The following is a 14,919-nucleotide window of genomic DNA, read 5'->3' as shown; positions in this document are numbered from 1 at the left end:
AGACTTAATAGATGGATATTTTTTGCAGTGTGGATGTACGTTAACTGCATATCGTGGATTATTTTCCAGCTGAATAACTCTTAAATTCAAAATTAATCATTTATATTTCATGACTTATTTATTCATGACAAATAAACAAATATTTTATGCCTTCGGTAAAGTGCCTTGTAATGTTTACTTTTGAAAAGCTGTCCTAAATATAAACAGTATTATTAAAATCATTATTAGGAGTGAAATAACAGTAGCAGTGGTTTAATTTTGTGTTATCAATTCTTCACTGCTTTCACAATAAAAGACTGATGGAGAAACTTGTGTCATCAGTAAAATTCATTTTGTTTTTTATGCAAAATAAAAAAATAAGTTGAATAATCAAACATGTAATAGTTACTGCATTTATTGACTTGTACACTTCACTCTCCCATATACCTACAGTCATTCTCTCTCTCTTTCTCTCTCTCTCTCTCACACACACACACACACACACACACACACACACACACACACACACACACATACACACAGCAGAGGAGAAGAACACTTGGGTACACACTGGCTTATCGCTGCTGTCACAGAAAAACCTGGTGAATCCAATTTTGGTGAAACCAGGCTGCCGTTTTTCCTTCGCCTGGAAAGTCTCCACGGTGTTTTTAAGTTCGTTTCATCACTCTGCCGTCCCAAACCCGTACAGTGTTTCAGAAAATAAAGCTGCTTTTCTAAACTCCTCTAAAAAGTCGACTTGTTGCAGATACATGGTTTGGTTAATATTCAGGGTTTTGAGCCAAAATGGAGGAAACACACCAAAAATGCACAAACAAAAACACACACGCACACACACAAAAAAAGTATAATTGCACACAGGCCCAAACCTGCGGACAGTTACACAAACATGCACGCATCGGTACATTTGAAAATAGCCATTTGTTTTTCTGTCTTTTTGAAATAAAATTTTGCCCAAATGAGTCTGTGATGAGCTGCGGAGATGATGTAATTGCGTGAAAATGTGACTGCATGAAAATCCCTCACGACTGCCAAATGTCGTCTGGAGAAAATGTCTGGATGTCTCTTGTGGCGTGCTGTTTTTCGTGTAAATCCGTCCATTGTTTTTTTTTTGCGGAACAAAGCCCGAGACAAAACAAAACTTGTCAATCAACATAAAAATCATCGACGCGCCGCACATGTTCGCTGTTAAAAACGTCCTCGCGGCTGATGCCACTGAACCCTGCAGAAAACAAGCTGGAATATCTGCAACCACCCACATGCGCATGCAACCCAAACCCTTATAATCGATTTCAAATGGAAAAAGGCCGGCTGGATGGATGTGTAAGCGCTGTAACTGGGGAGATGACATGTATGACGAGTCAGAAAATTACACCTGTCACAGCGTGTGCAGGATAAACAGAGACGAGACGAGCGAGGCACCGATCCCACGGCTGCAAACGAGCACAAACCCTCAGTCAAACTTTGCTTAGAGAAATAAAGTTTAAAGCGATGGTAAACTTAAAAAAAAAAGGTGAATATGAAGTCCTTTCTATCTGCTGATTTCTGCTGGTTTGCATTTGAACTGGAAAACGGGAATTTCCAAGTTCCCAGTCATTAAATTTCTTCCGGAACACACCTGAACTCCGATTTCCAACTTGGAAAGTCAGAAAATCTAAGATGCCTGCTCCGTGCATTATCTTCGTGCATTGTTTATTAGCACTTCGGTCTTATTTGTGTCTCATTAAATCAGTTGTAAACAGTGATGTCCAACTTCTGTCCATGGACGTGTTGCTACGGTGTTTTTAGGTGCACAAGACCGCCTAATGCATTGTTACCAACTGATAATGCTGAGAATGGCCAGAACCGGTTTTCCGACTTACACTGGAGCGATATATTTTCACTTTCACTGCATAACTGGTTGGTCTTTCCAGAGTTGAGATATCAGGAACTTTAAGCAGCGATGGTTTTGGAGATAAATCAGCACTATTCCTAACGTTTTGCCTCCCTCTGCTGTAACGGGAAAAACACAGATTTGCTGTAGTTGCGGCAACATGGGAGTGCATTTTCTGTTTTTGTTGCAATTTGAATTCAAACTTGTTTTACAACGGATCACGAAACTATTTTGTCCATGTGCTGAAACCTGAGTACTTCATATGGTAAATCTAAATTTCTTGACTTGCTTACTGAAATTGATTTGTCCTTATGAACAGCATAAACCAATTCTGGCTCTTTCAAATTACATTTCTTCCCAGGTTATGACCCCTGGAGTTTATCATAAGCTGATTGTGGCACATCCCACCAGGCTTGTTGGTTAATGACAGCTGTTTTCTGTGGCTGCAGCATCACAAAAACAAATTTCTGGTCTCTTTAGCCGCCCCAAAAACAGTCGCTGCTTGAAGTCTGTAATATCTTTACCCTACAATGGGAACAACAGTCCATCCAGTCCTGCTGCAATGGATTAAAACTCTCAGGAACTCAGGAACACTGACACCTTGGTGGATGATAGAACTCAACAATAAAACCAAATAAGATAACTGGGTTTAAAATCCTTTTTAAAAACACATGAATGAGGCATTTTAGCTTGTGTTTCCTGTTATTTTGGACAACACCCTTCACCATATGTACAGCACAGGACAAGCATCAACAGAATAACGCTGGACACAAAGGAAGATGACGAGTTTCCAGTCACTTTACATCGGAAGAGTCTTTCGGCGTCCAGGGATTTTTGAAATCGGCCGCCAAAATCTGCAGCTTTTCCTCATTTCAGTTCAATTGGCTTGTTGTTTGGTGAGAGTGATGACGTCTGAGCTCTTGGTGGCATAAAAAATGTTTTTACCAATAGAGCTGTGGTGCACAATAACGGGAAACAACCCCAAAACACGAGGGCTTATGGGTAAAAAGGAGGCATCTGATAGCCAGCCGTTCCTCATGCTCGGAAAGCTCATATGAAGGAGATGATGCTCAGCTGTTACTGCATGTTTTCTCGTTATAAACACCACAGAAGAAGAGCGCAGACAAGTCCGTCATGCTTTGATAAAGATGCAGAGACTGGAGCCGGATTTGTTTGGACGGGTTCGCAAAAATCTGCCCAATGAACAAGCTGCTTGTGTGTCACATGACTTTCCTTGGCAAGTCCGTTTGGTTTGCTTGTAGCCAGGCAGGACCTCAACCAACCAAACGCAACAACAACAACTTTCTGATATGAACCAAACAAAACAAACGGATCGCACCTTCAAGGTTCATTTATACTTAGTCGCTCAACAATTTCGACATTGGCTACTCAGCAAAAATGACATCATTTTAACATCTGACATGGATTTTTGTCGCTGTCACATACATCTAGAACTTTTTGGTCCATAATTGATTATTCCTTTCTTCCAAGGTTGTGTTTCTTTGCTGGAAGGAAGCAATGAAAGAGCTAAATGGTCTTTCCTTTCCTTTCCTTCATAAAAATAAACAGTTTGGATGCTCCTTGTCATGGCTGCCAAACAAAATATTTCCAAATCACGTCCGTTCTCAAGAAAAGCTCCTTGCTCTTCAGAGACTTTGGATGGGTGGCCATTGATCGATTGATAATACAGAGACATACAAGCGGCAACTTAGTCTTAGACACTTAGACTTTGGTCATCAGCGTATAGGAGTGCAATCGCAAATGGAAGAAACTGCAGGATCTGGAAGTTTTTGTGTACTTTCATGTCCTTTTTTCCCCAACATAGAGGTCATGTTTTTAGCAGAGCAAGCATCTGTTATTACCATGGAAATTATCTTAACCCTAACCCAGGTGCCTTAACAAGATATAAAATGCATCGTGCAACTTGGGATATTCTTCAAGAGACGTCAAAAGAGTTGAGTGACAAAGTATAAAACCGCCTTCGATCATGTCACGAGCTAATGCTGATTTCTGATGAGCTGAAATGGCCCGTCAGTGACATCCAGTCAATCTACAAAGTCCCAGTTCAGCAGTGCAGGACATTCCCAGCAAACCTGAAGGTCACATACACTTGTAAGATCAGAAATGAGCCGTTGACGTCTCCAAAAATGACATTTTAGCAATAAAATCCACATTCAGTCCATGTCCGCCAAGGCCAAATTAGGTCAAACCAGGAAATATGATCACGTTGGATGTGTCGGGGTTTGCCGGGGCGGGGAAGCGGAGTCCTCGTCCAAACTAATCCCAGGCGTTTTTGTCCAAACCTGACCTGAGCCTGAGGGACTGAGCTCTTCTCAACCCAAACTCAACCAAAGACGCCTGGGACTGCAAATGTTACACGATAGCCGGTATCTTTCAGCGTTATATCTGTGTTTTTTTTTTCCACTTGGTCTAAAGCAAACCCAGCCGACTGAGTGAGGCTGTGTGGGTTTGGGCATAAACACCAAGCTCTAGAGTGCAGCAGTGCAAAAATTATTAAAATAGTTGTCAACAAAATAAAATGTTTTTCCACTGCTGAATGTTAAGTAAAGCGCAATACAGTGGATTTGTGATAGACAAGGCAGAGGAGAGGAGGTGGAGGAGCAGAGGAAAAGGAAAAGAAGTGAAAGAGGGAAAACTGGGATTAGAATAATTAAAGTGATTTTTAAAAAAAAAAGATATTTAAAGGCCTTTCTTGTAGATCATTAACTCCACTTGTAAGAGTTTTCCACCGGACTCCTGTCAGCATTTGTTAGCAATCCTCGTGCAAGCCGGTGGGGGAATGGAAAAAAAAAAATTATTTCCTAATAGCGGTAAGAGCATGAAATATCCCAGTTTCTAGGGATCATTTGAGACAAATCGTTTTAATGCTCTCTATTAATACTCCCTGTTTAGCCAATAAACGCTGACGGGACGATGGTGCTGGTTTTCTAGAACAAAAAAACAAAACAAAACACTTCTTTAGACGTCTTTGTAAGTTTCTTAAAATCTTCAGCTGTCTCTACGGAAGATTTTACTTTAGCTAATTCAGTAAGCGCTGACATTTACACACAGAGTAATGAGTCGTCTGTTTCTTCAAGGGTTCTTGAAGGATTTCTTAATCTATTAGTCAATATTTCAAATCCATAGATGATTATTTTCTCCTCAAAAGTATCCAATGACGAGCTTGTAAACAGAAGAAAACTATACTTGATTGCACTTGATTTTCGTGTTTGGTGTCATTTTGTTGACAGTGAATGTCTCATTTTGGAATTAAATCATGAATCTCTTCAGGAAGACATAACAGCTGTTAATCCAAATTATTCTCACAAGGTTTTTGATGTGGACCCTAGAGTGAGACCAATATATAAGATTGATACTGGCCTTTTAAAATGTCAAATATTGATCAGCCAGTGTTCATCCATCTACCATTTTTAAGTTTTAATGTTATTTTACTGTTGTATTATCATTTTTATTTGGACCGTCCAATGTGTATCTTCAATTTGGATTTTCTCTGAATGTCCTAAAGGTTTCTGTGGGGTTCCCAAACTTTTCCAGACCTGGATACATGTTCCAGATTTTTCCAAGATATCCCGACATGCATAAAGACCCTTATAGAGATGGTTTCTGTCACTTGTGTGTTACAAACAGAGCAAAAATGATTCAGATCTCTACAGATGGACAAATCCTGAACTGCCTGCAGCTTTGAGCAAAACCTCTGGCTTACGGAAAAGGTTTTGATCCAGGGGTGAAAAAGTCTTTTTGATGTTTTTTTTAAACGGTGCGATCTGCCGGTGACTTTGCAGTTTTTTTTTCTCTGGAGGCGGGTGGTGATGTCAGATTTCATCCGTGGCGTCCAGGTCGAGGCCGGTCATCTCCGTCGGCGTGCGGCGCCTCTCACCAGCACTTGGCCAGAGGCACCAGGGAGGGTTTGATCCTGCGGCTGGGGCTGAAGATGTCGCGCACCTCCGTCTCCAGCCGCACACCCGGCACCTTGAAGATGGACACCGCTGCAAAAACAGAGCCAGCAAGGTCAGAGACAGACACGGCAACATTTATAAAACATTTATAAAATTATATAAAATGCCTGTAAAATTGCAAAAACACAACCTTACATTTTAACCGTCTTTGCATTTCACCATGTTCATGTTATTCTGTGGAGCTATCACAGCTACAAAAGGTTAGGAGACTGATGGTGTCTCCTAATTGCCCATTAATTTCCTATAATACTAAAAATTTCCCATTTAAAGTGATTCTGAAGTTGATTCAAGCCATTGAAGGCTTCCCTGTTCTCTGGCATCATCTGTGAAAGATGACAGTAAATGCACTTCTTCCATTTTTGACTTTTCTCTTTTCTCTCTCTCTTTACTTTAATCTAAATCTTTACCTTTGTGAAAGCCTTATCTGTTACTGTGTTTTTATAGATTTGAACTGTGTATCATAAGTGTTTTTGCATTGCATTTTAATTATTATTTAAAGGAACACGCCATTGCCAACAAAGAGGGGAAACTCAAATGTGGGAATAATCAAAGGTGTATGCAACAGTAATTGCTTTCACAGTATCTAAAAACTCCTATATTGATTAAATTCTTACCATAAACAACAAACAGCGATGTATTTTCTGTCATTTCTGTGCACTCTGACATCACCTACACTACCATTATACTGTGAAACGGTTCATTTCAAGCTTTTAATGTTGAGCTGAATGTCCGTTCGGTTTGTTTAATCACAAGCTGGAGCTCATTTCTGAATTGAACTCTGAGATTAAATGAACGCAGCATTCATTCCCTGTGTATTTGTTTTGTTACTTGCTCTATTTTTCAAGGATTTTGTATCGCAAGACGGACCTCAATCTCAAAAATAACGCTTCGAGAACACCTTACCGATTCAAATTGTAAACTCGGCGTGAGCGGCGTGTTTTTGCCGATGATTTCTGACGGGTTATTTTTGATTAATGCAAACTGGCAGCACCTAAAACGACACCCACCCACCCACCGGTGACAAATGGCGCCCACGCCGAATAGTCTGGCTGCCGAGTGTGGGTGCTGTCGATGTGGCTAATAGCCGCGCTCATTAACAGCCCATTATCACTGCAGCGAGGACAGGGAGGCTGCAGAGGATGGGTAGAGAGGTGTGTGTGTGTGTGTGTGTGTGAGAGAGAGAGAAAGATAGAGCACCGTCTCTCAGTCAATTTCTCCTGTCTGGTTTCCCTGGCTGGCGGCTATCGCTCCGTCCATCTGCCCGGCTGTTTTTATTTTATTTTATTTCATTTTATTATTTTTTTCTCTCTTCATTTCTCCCGGCGCTCTTCTCCCTCCCTCTCTGATTTCCTTCCCTCTCTCCTTTCCTGCCCCCATCTCTCCTTTTCTCTTTCCTCGGCCTCAATCTCTTTCCCTGCTGCTCTTTCATTCCCGTTCCTCCCCGTTTCTAATCTCATTCTACCTCCTCTCTCTCTCTCCCTCTTTCTGCATCATCCCCTCTTTCTAGCTCCTCTCTTCTCCTCCGCCCGATCTCTCTCTCTCTCTCTCACTCTCTCTGCTCGTTAACGGTCAAGTAATGATGCTTCATTAGCCGGCGAGCGGTGTGATGACTGTGCTCAGCAGCATCACATGCTAACACCACTTTAAACTCTGCTCGTATCTCATCGAGGGCCTCTCTGTTCACGCGGCGAAGCCCAATCTCATGAAATTCTGCCATCTAAGCCCCACTCTGAAATGCAGATTATGTGCTGTGGACATAAATTATGCGGACATCGCTTCATTTATGCACCGTGGGCACGCCATAGAACCACATGAACTCTTGATTTCGCCTTAAAACGTCCCCTTGGAAGCTAGAAAAAAGATGTTTTCAAATCTGCATTGTGTCTCTGAGGCTCCATCACACTGACACTGATACTGTTTTATGGCTGCAGCATCACATCAAATTAGAAAAAAGATCTGCATGTCTTGTGCATCATTTTAGACACATTTCCCTGAATTCAGCTGCACATGTTTTGGATCTTCGGAAACCTCGGGATCGCTGCTACAATTTGAAATCAAGCAGCAAAAAGCAGGGAAAATCAGGTGTTCCTAATGACAATAATTAGGTTTCTGCTCCATTCAGGTGTGACAGGCTGCTGCTGCCTCGCTGGAGAGACTCTGCAGCACTTAAACGGACAAAACTGGATGAAATTATTCTCTTGTTAATGAATGTTGTTGATCAGTAGGAGTCAGTCCAATGTTACTACAATGGCTGCCAAGAATGCAGCTAAGAAAAACAGCCAAGACGTAAATTTTGAATGCAAGACACACTGTGTAAATAAGACCGCTTTGGAGTCGCTGCAAGGCTAATGGCTCCCATAGGCTTCAAGTCATTATGCTAAGCTAACAGGCAATGGGAATAGGAACTAACAGGAACCGAACCACCAGACGTCCAGAGGTGGAAATGGTTTCCGACATCTCGTCTCAGTCTGGGTAAGTCGGAAAAAAAAGGTGTTTTACCCGAAATGTTGGAGTATTCCTTTTCTCTAAGTGAATGGGTCCTTAGCATAGGCGGTTCTAGGGGGTGGCAGGGGGTGGCAGCTGCCACCCTAGAAAAATGCCTTGCCACCCTAGTTGCCACCCCAATTTATTTATTTATTTTTTAATTGTGGCTGTTCGGAAACTCGCTGTTACAAGACTCAAATGTCCGAGTGCAAGTAAATGCAGCAAAAGATGACACTCCCACTATTTAAGGGGTTGATAAATAAATAAATAAATAAATATTTCTAATGCCACCTTTTGGTTTTCTATTCAATGCTTTACTCATGTACCACAATAATAGAATGTTTTTGAGTTAAAATATCCTCATTTGGGCGGTTTTCCAAGCAAATACTGATATATGTGATCGTTTGGTATTAAATCAGCATATATATTTCTGCCACCCCTTAAAGTCTCCATGCCACCCTCTTGCCACCCCATGAATATTTGTCTAGATCCGCCCCTGGTCCTTAGGGAACATTACTCTTATCTTAAACCAGAGTGGATTTGAAAACAAAATCATGAAATGTGAACAATACGGGAATGTAAGACTCAAACAGCCTGTGTGTTTTTGCTGCTGTCACTTGTCTTTTTGCTGCATGGACAACTTTTTGAAAACTTGCGGACATAAAACAATAAAATATAAAACAATAAAACAAAATGGCTTTCTCGGATTTCTCTGGATTCGTTCTGATTTAGCTATAATCTTAAATACTGTCATTTTACTCTGCTATTCATGTCAAAAAGGTCTAAATGGCACTGAGAGTGCAAAGCCCCGCCCATCTTGCACAATGGGCGGGGCTTGTTACATTGTTACAGGGACCGGCAAACATTGTTACACTGTAAAACAACTCAATTTGGCGCCAAAATGTCCCAAAGCGCCCTTAAACATTTGACTCAAACTTGAATCAACAAACCGCACATGGTGTTTTTTAAAAAGTCGTCTAACTTTAGTGGACAAAATGATAATGCATCGACAGACCAAAACTGATCGATGAACTTCGTTAATCGTTAAATGATTGAGTCGATCGTGAGCGGCTCTGATGTGTGGAGGAAATGAAGCGCCGTCTCTCTTTGTGTTTTGCTGTCACACCTCCTCTGTAGTCTCAGTCTGTCGGTACATATTTCATATTTCATACAGCCTCCCTCTTCCCCTTACTTGTTATTTATGTGTTTTGTTATTTGTGTACCTTCCTCCTTCCTGTTGAGTTGTTTTTTTTTTTTTTTTTTTCGTTTTTGGTTTCTGTTGCCTGATTTACTCGTGTCTGTCTGTGTCATCTTGAATTTCTCCTCTCTTGGAGTGAGACATTTCTTATAAGCCCCTCGGGATTTCTCCATCTCACCCGCACAGTTTGTATTACTTCTTTTTTTTTTTTTTTTTGCTTTGTGCTTTTTTCTTTTTCTTTTTTTTTAATGTTTTATCATTTTCACGGAGATGCAAATCCACTAAACCTGCAACCTTAAAGTGGCAGAGATTTTGAGTTTATCTGCCCAGAACAGGACGTTTTATTCCCATTAATAAGGCAGTTACAGCCGAGCGTGGAAACCTCATCATCCTTTAGCGCAGATGTTGATTTTGCCTCATGGGCTAATGTGTTGAAAGTTTAATGTGTTTATAATGTCTTGTATGCACCGTGCACTGTGCCCCGGGCTGGTGGCATAACAATTTTTGGTGCTAATTTTTTTTTTAAGGCATCAAAAGATATCAGAAATGCATCACGGCTTTAAAATATCGGATTTTTTTTTTTTTTTTAGGATTGGATCGGCTCTCTCAGGTTGCCTATGAGCTCGGGGATATTTTGTTATTGAGGAAATCAATTGATTATGGTGGGATTCTGTTTAGAGAAGCAAATCACATAGAAAATGTTTTTCCCGTGTTGCATCATTCGCTTTCCCCTCGGAGCTGCGCGAGGCGGCGGCGGACGCCGGCGGCTCCGAGCGCCAGCGAGAGGCGACTAATCTGAACTTCAATGCGCAGAAACGGTGTGTCGTGACACCAGGAACCTGAACGCATCCTCGTGTTTCCTGCCACAGAAACCAAAGCAACAAGACGGGAGAAAGATCCAACGCTAGTTTAACTTGAGCAGCAGCCATTGTTAGTGCTACTGAAGTGGGCGGGGCCTCCAAACACCACCAATCAGCAGACGGCGGCTCATTAATAATTCATAAACGTCTCCAAAATGTTTGATTCTAGGTGCTTTCTATGTGCAGCTCACGAAAATGATTAAAATATAAATTCCTTATAATTTTTTTACATTAAAATGTCAGAATTGTGTTTTTTTTTTCAACAGTATCGCCAATAAAATGACACAAAAATAATAAAAATATCCCCCATTTAATCTGAGCAAACTGTTTGGCACAATTTCAGTTTTAATTTTAAAATACAAATAAAAAAAAAAATCTTTTCTGGTGGAGCTTTAGCAAACGTAGCTATTTAAAAAAATGCATCGGCACTTTCAAAATAGGGCTGCAACTCCTGATTATTTTCATTGCTGATTGATCTATTGATTATATTTTTGATTAATGAATGAAAGCAGTGCTTCCCAAACGGGGGTACGCAGGAGCCTCGCTCAAAGGTGGAACAACTGCACTCCAACTGGTCTTTAACTGAAAACCAGAACATTTTTCATTTAATTTTATTTGATGACAGGCAGAAATTACATATGCACATCACATTATAATGATGTAAAAATTAGTGGTTAATCATTTAAATATTTTAGAAATAAATTGGAAATAAGTAGGCTGATCTGACACGGCACAAACTAGTCACGACCTACTTTTGTGGTGCATGGTCTGAAACGTTTGGAAACCTCTGATTTAGTGTGTTAAGTTTAAAAAATAATGATAAAGTCTCATAAAATGTCAGCAGAGCCAAAAGCAATGTCCTAAAACTGCTTCCTGACGGCTGTAACTTAGGATTATTTCTGTTTCTATTATCAGTTACTCTCTCATTTGTTTTTTTGTTTTTTTTTTCAGTAATCACTCAGTGGATAAAATGTCAAAATAAAGCACAAATGATGATAAGAGCCCATAATAGGTTACAAAATCCCAAAGCGATTTGTAAAATTGCTTATTTACTCTGATCGGCAGCCAACACAAATGTTCAGTTAGTGATATGAAACACTGTAAAAAGTAGTAAATCAGCATTTCTGAGGCTGTAAGTGGACAGAATTTAGTGTTTTTCATGGTAAATGAACAAAAAGACGATTTGGTTAATCTTCTCATCAGTTTAATCGGTCAATTTCAGCTCTTGACGGCTCTTCCAGTCCTAAAATATGAATTTAAAAAGGATGTGAATGAAGAAAAGGAACACAATCTTAACATCTCAGAGATTTTAGTGAAGCTGGATTCAGGCGATATTTTGCTTTATAAGTGGTGAAAACGGTTGATTATTGAAATTATGCACCAGTCAAGCGGCTGATGTACGAACTGTTTGTGCTGCGGTGCGGAAAAACTCCCAGTGTGTGTTTTCATGTAGGCCACATCTCCACCGCCGCCCGTTTACCCACAGACGCCTCGGCAGCGGGCATCTCGCTCTGTCAGGAGCAAAACCAAAAATATCCGCTAAATATCCACTTAAAAGGCACATTATTTCTCCCCGTCCTTGAGAAGACAGGTGGGCTGTCTGTCAGCAGTTGCAGCGAGACAGGTGGACGGCCTTCAAAACCTGCCTGTTTCCCTGCGTGTGTGCGCGCGCGCGTGTGTGTGTGCGTGTGTGTTATTCTTAGCCGCAGCGGCAGAGACGGGGAGAAAGTCGAGCGCATTCAAAGCACCCATCTGTGGGCTCGGCGGGGAGCCTGTGTCTTTAATCAGATTCTGGTGGCGTAAAGTGACAAACCGCAGCACCTTGTAGTCGAGTGCGACGGAACATCCGATCAGTCTCGCTCAGCTGGGGGGGAGCCGGGGATTTGGATGGCAAGGAGAGGTAAGAGGAGGAGGTGGAGGTAATTATGGGTACACACACATACACACACACACTCACACGGCGGAGATGAGCCAACGCACACGCAGCCAAAAAACAGTGCAAACACGAGCGACAACAGCAAACAAAAACAAAACAAGACGACGGCGCCGTTTTTGACGGGCGGTTTCGGGGAAGGCAGAGTTTCCCCGCATACGCTCCGGCAAGCGGGAATAAAACGGAAAATGGAGGAAAAATAACCACAATCAGTGATTAGTGTCATGTGCAGTCTTTAAAAATAAGGTTAAATAAGGTCAAACATCTACCATGTGGCTTTTTGTTCAAAAATATTCGATTCTTGATACTTTGATTTCCATCCCGGTTCCTAAAAAATCAAGTGTTTTTTATGTGTTTATGTGGTGTTTTTCCACATTAGACAGCCAATCACCAGCCTTATTCGATCCCGGCACAGGCGTGCTGCAACCTTATTGGCTCACTGACGCTGATGAGATTTCGGCGCTGTGGCATTTTTCTAGTCAGAGCTGATAATCTGCTGGGGATTATTGGAGTGTATTCGCTCGTCATTCATCATTCATCATACAACCTCCATCTTGACAAGTCATTTAGTCTCATCTGCAGTGTTTTTTTTTCTCAAACGAGGTCACAGATCTGCCGGTGGGGTGAGATAATCCCACTTGTTTCCGGTGCAAATCAACTTGTTTTTATCGAATCAAGTGTCATTTTCTCGATCCCAGTGGCTGATCTGCCTCCTTCAACACATTTATACTAAGAAATGAAACATGAAACAAGTGAAGCTGCACTGGAGGCAAGTGGGATTATCTCATCCCACTAGCACATTTTTTTTTTTACCTTGTTGGGAGTGGATTTTAACACTGAAAATGAGAGTATGACTGGTTAAGATGGAGATTTTTGGGGGCAGAAGGTTGGAGAAATGAGCTTGTGACTTGGAAGCTGCTGGATTACTAAACATAAACAGTTTTTTTCTGGCTGCATTTTTTTTTTTTTTTAATTTGGTGCTTTTTTTTTTTTTTTCAACAAGGCGACATCATGTCCAGATGTTTGAGTTTGACGTCAGAAAATGTTTCAGGATCGAAAACATCAACGGTGAACATTGGGGTTGGCTGCAGCCTGTAGATCAATAAAGGTTATACAGAGAGAGAGAGAGAGAGAGAGAGAGAGAGAGAGAGCAGCTTACTGTCACGGAGCTGCATGATGGGAGGAGGCAGGGTGTTGAAGTACGGGTGCTGCAGGGCGTCCTGGGCGGAGATCCGGTCCCGAGGCATCGCCATCAGCGTCCTCTGGGCCAGGTCCTCTGTCTTGTAGGGCAGCTGGGCCAACCTGAGGGACCGGACAGCAGCGAGTTCACATTTAAACCTCCCATATTATCGGCATTTATAGTCTCTTGTATGTACACATTCCATGACACATATTTCCAAGAAGACATTTTGGAGTTTTGTTTTAATTAAAAGTAAATTTTCCATGTCCGTTTAAGGCTCAAGTCGACTCCGCTCGGTCCAGATGGGCATCTCTCTCTCCATCCATCCAATTAGGCCAGTTGGCAGCTTTTCACCCACTTAGCAGATTTACCTCATTTGAATTAAAGGGCATTCATATCCAGAATGACAACCGCACAGAAAACTACTAGTATAAACAGTTTAAAATCTTTTTTAATCACTCAAATGTACATAAATGTAATATCCAAAACCATACCTATACTAACAGCACATGTAACATAACTGATATGTTTTGGTTCGATCTCAAAGGGATCTTCTGGATGCGCAGCCAACACGGCATGTGTGTAAATACAACAGCTTCAGAGCGGCTGTAAGGTTTATTTTTTCACTTTGACAGAGCTGGGCTAACAGCTCCCATAGACTTCAAGTCTTTATGCTAAGCTAACAAGAAAATGCTGCCCATAGGAAATGAATCACTGGATGCACAGAGGTGGAAATGGTGTCCAACATCTTGTCTCATGCTGGGAGTGTCAGAAAAAGGAGATTCTGCCCAAAATGTTGGAATATTCCTTTAATGCTTGCTCTATATGGATGCGCACTCAAAGGAACTGCTAAGGAACATTTTTCTCATCTTGAACCGGAGCGGATTTTAAAACAAAATCATGAAATATGAATAATACGGGAACGTAAGACTCAAACATCCTCCTGTGTTTTTGCCGTAGCGTTTATGAACTTTTGATTCAACTTTATCTGGATAATCCAGCATTGATGCTCAGATATGAGGCGTCAGAGAGCCGGTGTTCAACATGCCATCACTTGTCTATTTGCTGCATCTCTACAGAGTGTGTAATCCCAACCCGACGGCAGGATTAACACTGGATATCCACTAATTTCATATTATTGTGAGAAGCACCAGAGACGTTTTAGAATAGGTTTAGGATCAGCAGGAGACCATCAAGTGTCAGGTCTTTATTTTTTTTAAGATTACTTCCAAGATTAAAAAACCTATTCTTCCTGTCTCGCAAGAAAACATCCATCTCCAACGACTTCTCTCGACTCTGATATTGAATTTTAAAACCTTATTTTTCCAACAGCGAAAGAAAGAAAAACTCCCAAACGGTCTCAAGAATCCCGTTTCTAACCAAAACAAAACCAAAAAAAAAAAAAAAAGGGCATCAT

At 41.2% G+C, this 14,919-nt stretch overlaps 1 protein-coding gene across 1 annotated transcript in view; it reads right to left on the bottom strand.

The window, feature by feature from the left end:
- Positions 1-406: 406 nt before the first annotated feature.
- Positions 407-14,919, bottom strand: part of cdk15 (cyclin-dependent kinase 15) — a 68,576-nt gene continuing 54,063 nt past the window's right edge. Inside the window, exons 13-14 of the mRNA XM_030074750.1 lie at positions 13,482-13,624; positions 407-5,877 (exon numbers count right to left, since the gene is read on the bottom strand). Of these exons, the coding sequence (XP_029930610.1) occupies positions 5,765-5,877; positions 13,482-13,624 (256 nt within the window). The 3' untranslated portion in view covers positions 407-5,764. The remainder of the gene's footprint in view (positions 5,878-13,481; positions 13,625-14,919) is intronic.

This window comes from Myripristis murdjan, chromosome 2, assembly GCF_902150065.1.
Source record: "Myripristis murdjan chromosome 2, fMyrMur1.1, whole genome shotgun sequence".
Classification (NCBI taxonomy): Eukaryota; Metazoa; Chordata; class Actinopteri; order Holocentriformes; family Holocentridae; genus Myripristis; species Myripristis murdjan.
This window is presented reverse-complemented; position numbering and strand designations above follow the sequence as displayed.